This window comes from Typha latifolia, chromosome 14, assembly GCF_019914945.1.
Source record: "Typha latifolia isolate L0001 chromosome 14, TyphaL0001v2, whole genome shotgun sequence".
In the NCBI taxonomy this organism is placed as follows: domain Eukaryota; kingdom Viridiplantae; phylum Streptophyta; class Magnoliopsida; order Poales; family Typhaceae; genus Typha; species Typha latifolia.
This window is the reverse complement of record NC_133099.1, coordinates 8,643,429-8,651,322: the sequence shown is the minus strand read 5'-3', so window position 1 is coordinate 8,651,322 and position 7,894 is coordinate 8,643,429. Positions and strand designations below refer to the sequence as shown.

The following is a 7,894-nucleotide window of genomic DNA, read 5'->3' as shown; positions in this document are numbered from 1 at the left end:
GGGTTTCTTGGAGCTGCTTGGCGGAATGTTTGGTATATGTTATTTTTCATTGGATGGATGAAAACGCATGCAATTAAGGGATAATCATTTGTTTTCTTGATGATTTCAATACTTGCTATGAATGATAGCTACCAGAAAGATTTGAATTTATGTGTTTCTATAATTCCTAGCACAAGTTAATTGATATTTTGTGATCTATGACTTGCTTGAGATGCAACATTACACACATGCTTATGGCTTATCTCCTTTATTATGTTAACATAGTGGTATAAAAGGTTTGGCTAAGGATTGCCAGTCTTTTATGTTGCAATTGAACAATGTAAGACTACGCAAGATGTATGTTGACATCTTACTACTGTATTTTCGGTAATATCTATCATGTAAGGAACTAAATGGAACACCATTGTCATCGTTGAACAGTTTCTTCCATATAAAAATTACATATGTATTAAAAGGTAATTTTGAGATTGTGAAATAAGCCAGTTCACGTATAAGACTAACCTTGGAATGGCCAGCATTGCAATGGAAATAATTATCTTGAGTAATTATTCAATCACAAGCTTTGCAGTGGTAAACATTTTTCTTCTTTTTTCTATAAGAAGCATGAAAATACTGTATAGAATATAATTATAAAGAGTCTTTGAGGAATTAGGTTAATCCTTGCATTTATAGTAGAAACTCAAACATATGACTAATTCCAAGGTACTTATTACATGATCTTCAATTTTTTGGAGATCTCAACTTGCATATTATCAATGAAGGAAAAATATGCAAATCTCCACGATTTTTTGAAAATCAAAACTCCAAAAAATAACCAAAACCCAAAAATAAATCCAAATATAATGAAGACATACATCCATATCATGCCATCTCCATTGCCTTTATTTGATGGTTGAGTAGAAGTTTCGTCGGTTGAACAATTCTTGGTTAATGGAAAGCCACAAAGTCCATCATTATCCATGTAACTTAGGTTGCTAAACGTTTGTAATTGACTTCCTGATGGTATCCTTCCCCATAAGTTGTTGTTTGATAGATTTAAAATGTCAAGAGTTGTTATCTCAGAGATAGTAGAAGGAATTATACCTGAGAGATAATTGTTCGACAAATCAAGAGATTCTAACTGCTTCATTGCACCAATCATCAATGGAATTGTACCATTCAGATAGTTACTCGATAAGTTTAGGAATAGCAAACTGAAAAGATTTGTTAACTCAATAGGGATCTCGTTGGAGAGAAGATTACAAGATAGGTCGATGCCTACCATAAGTGCAAGTGTGTTTTGGAACGAATAGTCTCCCCCCTTCCATATTACTTGAATACTATCTGTGTATCGAAGAATTGACTTGAATTCTTTTCTCACTTTCTGCTGTCTTATGGCCATGGAAGCAAGCTGTGTGAAGCTATATGGTATACTTCCTATGAAATTATTGTTGGCAAGGTCCAATAGTTGTAAGGAACTGAGACGAGATAATTGTTGAGGAATGCTGCCATTGAACATATTGGACCGTAGGCGAAGGATCTTGAGTGATGGAAAGCTATCACCTATCCATGTTGGGATCTTGCCATAAAACATGTTCTCTCCCAAGTCTAGAACAATTAATTGATTATAGGCTTTTAGTGCCGAAGGAAATTCTCCTATAAAACTATTGTTACCCAAGTGTAATGATTGGAGATTCGGACTGGTGGCGCTCGAACTTGGGATCCTTCCGGAAAGATTATTGTTCTCCAAATTCATGAATAGGAGAAAATTCATGTCCCACCAGCATTGAGGAAGCTGTCCTGACAACTGATTGTTTGATAAGTCGAGAACTTCCAAAGAATTCATAGTACAGAAGAATGAGGGTATGGTGCCAACTAAAAGATTGTTCATAAGAGATAGAGATATGATATTGGGCAAGAAAGTGAAATTGGAAGAAGGATGGGTGGTGTTATCAAGGAACATATCTGATATTTGGCCGGTGAGTTTGAGGTCAGACAAGTCAAGCAGTTCAAGATGAGAAAGGTTGCCGATGAAAGAAGGGATGGATCCTGCAATACTGTTGCTAGACAAGTTTAGGTACTTTAATGAAACCAATCCACCTAGTTCTTGTGGGATCCTTCCAGTTAGGCGGTTGTTACTGAGGAATAGGTAGAACAAACTGGTCATGTTCCCAAAAGTTGACGGAATTTCACCGGTGAAAAGATTACCGCTGAGATCTAATCCTATAAGATTTGGGTGAACACTGAAAGCTTTCGATATGTCTCCACTCATGTGATTTGCGGAGAAGTCAACTACTTGTAGGCTGGTGCAGTTCCGCAAGCTAGCTGGGAGTGGGCCTGAAAAGTAATTATATGAGAAATCAATGTTTGATAAGAGGCTATAATTGCCAAGGTCTGGTGTGATGCTGCCACTGAGTTGATTGGACTGTAGAAATATGTCCTGGAGGTTTGGCAATTGAGAGATGGTGGTTGGTAGCTCCCCTTGTAGCTGGTTTGTGTCAAAGCTCAAGTACTGCAATGCTGTCATGTTTCCTATCTCTGTAGGAATTCTACCCGTCAAGTTGCTGGTGGCTACAACCAGGATGGTAAGTTTCTTGAGACAGCCGATTTCACGAGGAATGGAATCTGTGAATTGGTTACCTGAGAGGTCCATCTCGTCCAAGTTAGTCAAGTTACCAATCTCCTGTGGAATTGGTCCAGTTAGCTTGTTTTTGGAGAGCAGCAAGGAAGTAAGCTGCTTAAATTTCCCGATGGCTTGAGGAATCGAACCTGTGAGTTGGTTATCTGAGAGGTCCATCTCGACCAAGTTAGTCAAGTTCCAGATCTCCGGTGGAAGAGGTCCAATTAGCTTGTTGTCGGAGAGATCCAGGAAAGTAAGGAGCTTTAGATTCCCAATTGCTCGAGGAATCGAGCCTGTGAAATAATTCCACGAGAGGTTTATCTCCACCAAGTTGTTCAAACTCCCAATCTCTTCTGGAATAGGTCCATAGAGATAATTGAAACTGAGATCAAGGTGGGTGAGGTTAGATAGAGAAGAGAAATCTAATTCAGCAAGGGTACCATTGAGTTGGGAATTGGGTAAATTAAGCATCACGACACTGCCAACAGAGTCGCAACTGACGCCGAACCAATTGCATGGGGTTGTGGAGTTGGTGAGTGACCATGAGCGTAGAGAGCTAGAGTTGCTCAATCTATACTTCCATATCAAAAGGGCTTGCGCTTCGGTTTCTCCATTGGTTTCCAAAGGGAAGAGGAAGAGGAGTGTGAGTAGTTGTAGGAGGATAAGGCTGAGTATTTTCTCCATCGATAACTTTAATTGGTGGGAAATGATAGTTAGGCTTCTTCTACCTGTATAACTTCTGCCATGGGTAATACAAGACAAGAAAATGGCGCAGTCACAAAAATTACAATGAGAGAGTTAGATCTACACGAAAACGACCAATAATATATGGAATTCAAAGAAGGGACATTATTTTCTGTGGCACAGATAACGTGTCGAATAGTCTTTTGCTAACTCAAGAGACACAGACCAATGCACCCTCTAATTTCTACGCAGAATCTTCAGCTGATTGTTTTAATTCCTGTGAACATTGAATCTTATTAGGTTACTATAGTTATATATCTCTGTGAAGATTGAGATTAATATTTAGTGAATTTTTTAGTTGTCGTGCTTATTTAATCAAAATATTATAAAAGGTTCTCTCTTTGCCAAGCGATATAATTAGTTTATAGACTCATGTTTTATTAACAAAATAATAACAAATAATTGAACCATTGATTCCTTGCAATTAAACTTTTTTGTGAATTTAAATCAATCGCTTCTGTGAACACTACCTGCTTCCTGATTGCAACTTTGCTCGTGTTGTTTGGTTCACGTTAGAACCAGACGTCGTAGACTAGTAGAAGAGAAGAAAAGAGCTAGTTGACTCCAAGTCAACTCTGGACTAGCTGACTCCAAGTCTACATCTCTTAGAGCTAGATTGGAGACTAATTCACTCCAAGTCAACTTAGAACTAGAGGCCCAAGACTACCTGACTCCAAGTCAATTAGGACTAAGAGAAGAACTAGATTGTCGACTAGTTTACTCGGAATCAACTTAGAACTAGAGGCAAAAGACTAGCTGACTCCAAGCCAACTTAGGACTATCAATCCAGGCGAGCTCGGCTAAAAAATGAGCTGATCTGAGCTAAATTTGATCTTCAAAATTAGCTTGAAAATATCTTGAATTGAAATTATTTTAATTTAAACTTGATTAGAAATTTATGCTTGAAATTATTTTCAATTCAAGATTAATGAGAGTTAGGTTCGATGGAGCTCAGCTCGATTATGCCCTACAAGCTGACTCTAATTCTTATTACATTTCAGTCCTTAGTTTATAAAATTTAAATCTGAACACATTTTTTTAGTTAAATAAAAAAATTCTCAATTTAGTCCCTTGAAAATTCAGAAATTATATTATAGTTTAGGTTCATAAATAGAAACTTAATATATATAAGCGATTTTTCAGTTTTAAATTGTTTCGGTCTTTTTAATGCTGTAAATGCTGCTTTTAATTCGTATTTACTTCTATTTAGTGGTTTGCATTTTAGCCCTTAGAATTTCAACGTATTACAAAGTAGTCCATTCTGCGAGGTATAAATTACATGATTGAAATTGCTATCATTATTATTAAATCCCCGTTGGAATATTTTTAAACAAAATAATTCTAATCAAGAAGTTAGATAATTTGAGATTATCAATTGTTTATCACAAATTTTTTGAGAAAGTTTCATATACATGGTGATGCAATCCATGCTTGATCGAGTCACCACCTAGGAGATATTGAGTTTGCTGGGTTGAACCTACTTATCTAGATTAGTTGTTTATTATTTTTGAAGAACATCTAGTCTTAGATTGTGTGGTCGAACGCATGACCAATGATATTCATATAGTGGAACAGAGTATCAGCCTTCATTGAGGTGTTTGAATGACTAGTCAATGGTGTTTGAATACCAAAATCTAAGATCAATAGAATGTCAAAGCCCGAACGCACAACCAATGCATTTAAACACTACTGGATGAGACTGCTCTTGGGCTATGACATTGGGGAGTTTGAATGCCCAAACTTGAGATTGCAGCAAGTACAATAGTGTTTGAATGCCATTGGACTAAGTGATCGAGCACCAACTAGAGGGCCATATTGGGCTACACAATTGAAACTACGAAATTTCAGTTGTGCACAGTTTTGAAAAAATATTCACAAGATAATCATTTGAAGTCGAAAAACTATGAAACCAATTGGATAAAATCTATGACATCATGATCTAGAACTCTTTTAGTCGGAGTTTTTGATTAGAAATATGTTTACAGCAGAATGAAGAATTCATAGTTTAAGTATGAAGTTTGTAATTTAAGTAAGAAATTATGACAATGATTCACAGTTTTTTAAGTATATATTATAATTTACTAGTAATATTAGATTAAAATATATATTTGAAATATTAATTAAGGAGTTTTTATTTATTTAAACTATCTCTAATTTATTTATATATAAATTGTAATGGTGAAATATATAAATTCTGCAATGTAAAAAAAAATAACGAAAGTTGTCAAAAATAAATGAAAGTTGTTAATATATTTACGAAAGTGACTAATTATAGATAATTTTTTTATACAAGTCTCTCTAATCGCTCTTTAATTAATACAGTAAGATACTAATTATAGATAGTTTAAACTATGATTTTTTGTGAGCAATCGTATTTAAACTATAAATTTTTCATTCCACTGTAGATATATTTCAAATATGAAGAAACTTTGAATAAAAAATTTAATCTAATATTACAAGTAAATTACAATATATACTTAAAAAATTATGAATTATTATTAGAATTTCATACTTAAACTACGAATTTCTTGTCAAATTCTTTATTTCACTATAGATAAATTTTAGGAAAATTTGTATATAACACCCTGCCTTTTAGCTAAATTTGTATTTACACCCTACATTTTCATTATTTGCAAATCGAGCCCTATAATTTGAGTAATATGGCAGAAAAATATCCTGTCGTTAAATTTGTTAGTTAAATTTGTTAGTTAAATTTAACCCAACATTTGGGTTAAGTTAACTATACTAAGAAGATTACAAAAATACCCTCAACCCAACCCAACTTAACCAACTAAACCCAACCCAACCCATTAACCAACTAAACTCAACCCAAACCAACTAACCAACTAACACCCAACCCAACCCACTAACCAACTAAACCCAACCGAACCCAACCCAAACCAACTAAACCCAACCCTTCTCCCTCCTCCCTCCTCCTACCTCCTACCTCTTACCTCCTACCTCCTACCTCTTCCCTCCTCCCTCCTCCCTCCTCCCTCCTCCCGCCTCATTCTCTCCTCCGTCCTCATTCCCTCCTCCTACCTTCTACCTCCTCATTCTCTCCTCTCTCCTCATTCCCTCATCCTACCTCCTACCTCCTACCTCCTACCTCCTCATTCCCTCCTCCCAACCTCTCTTGTCGGGACGCCGCTAGGATTGAGGGCTCCGCCGACTACTCTCTCTTGGCGGCAGCTCCGCCGAGATTGGGGTCAACCTTGGGGATGCCGGCGAGGCTCGAGGACGCTGACGAGGGGCGAGGGTCGTGGCCGCGTTCTTCGCGGGTCAACCTCGATGTCAACCTCGGGGTCAACGGTCAACCTAAGGGCATTTTAGGTATTTTAGGTATTTTAGAAATAAAATATATTTAATTAATGGAATATTCTCACGGTGTTAATCTAAATCTAACTCAGGGTGTTTTCTGCATATAATTCCTAAATCATAAGGCTCAATTTGCAAATAGTAAAAATATAGGGTGTAAATGTAAATTTAGCTAAAAGGCAGGGTGTTATATACAAATTTCTCTAAATTTTAAATATGAAGAAACTTAGATCATGATGTCACGGATTTTATTCAACTAGTTTTATATTTTTTAGATATTAGATGCATATCTTCTAAATATTTTGCTAAGATTACGCAGAATTAGAATTTCGTAGTTTAAGTATGAAATTCATACTTTAAGTACAAATTTCGTACTTAAACTATGAAATTTCATTGGTGCACGGTTTTGAAAAAATATTCATAAGATAATTATTTGAAGTTAAAAAATTATGAAACTAGTTAGATAAAATCTACGACATCGTGATCTAGAACTTTTTTATCCGGAGTTTCTTTAGATTCAAAATATATCTAAAATAAAAGTAAATTTACTTTTACATCAACTAAAACAGTATTCGTGTAATTTTTGCAACTAATAATTTGTGAACAGGAATATATACATTTTGTAGTATATAATTATAAAAAGAATAAATAGTGTTAGAGATAAAAACAAATTATCCTGAGGTTCCATTTGGTTGTAGAAAAAAAAAATTACGATAGAGATAAGGTAGTAACTTATCACAGGATAAGGGATAGTTTTATCGTTCCTTTAATATTTTGTTCTTGTAATGATGTCTTAAATGAAAGTAAGGGACAAGAATAATGTTTAGATATAATAAGTTAGTGTGAAATTTTTTCTTATGCTATTCTCTACCTAAAATTTGTGTGACATCTGGACGGTACCCATTTGGACATATTTTATTATGCTATTTTCTAACCTAAAATTTGACATCTGAAATAATTTTCCCTAATTTGAATGATTTTGGCATTTTTTTTAATAAATACACTAATTAAAACGCTGTCCCTAAACCCAAAAGCCTACGTTTGAATGTTGGTCTTTGATACCACTTATTGCAAAATGAGATGGAAAAAATGGAAGGAATCTCAAACCCACAATGTTAGGCATCAGAAATGAAAAAAATACGAACTTACATCAATCCTTAGACATGCTATGATATCAATTAAAAAATGTAATAAACGTTCTAAGAGATGAAATCTATTATACGCTGTCGATAA

General features: G+C 35.0%; 1 protein-coding gene across 2 annotated transcripts; it reads right to left on the bottom strand.

The window, feature by feature from the left end:
- Positions 1-639: 639 nt before the first annotated feature.
- On the bottom strand, positions 640-3,352 carry LOC140801110 (uncharacterized). 2 transcript variants are annotated; one of them, XM_073156113.1, is made up of 2 exons: positions 2,749-3,352; positions 640-2,619 (listed from the first exon to the last, which is right to left on the bottom strand). In XM_073156113.1, exons 1-2 carry the CDS (start codon positions 3,281-3,283, stop codon positions 710-712), a joined length of 2,445 nt encoding a protein of 814 aa, XP_073012214.1. In that variant the 5' UTR covers positions 3,284-3,352; the 3' UTR covers positions 640-709. The 2 variants fall into 2 exon arrangements, with proteins under 2 accessions (XP_073012214.1, XP_073012213.1); XM_073156112.1 differs by having other exon boundaries at positions 640-2,952; positions 3,040-3,352.
- Positions 3,353-7,894: the final 4,542 nt, after the last annotated feature.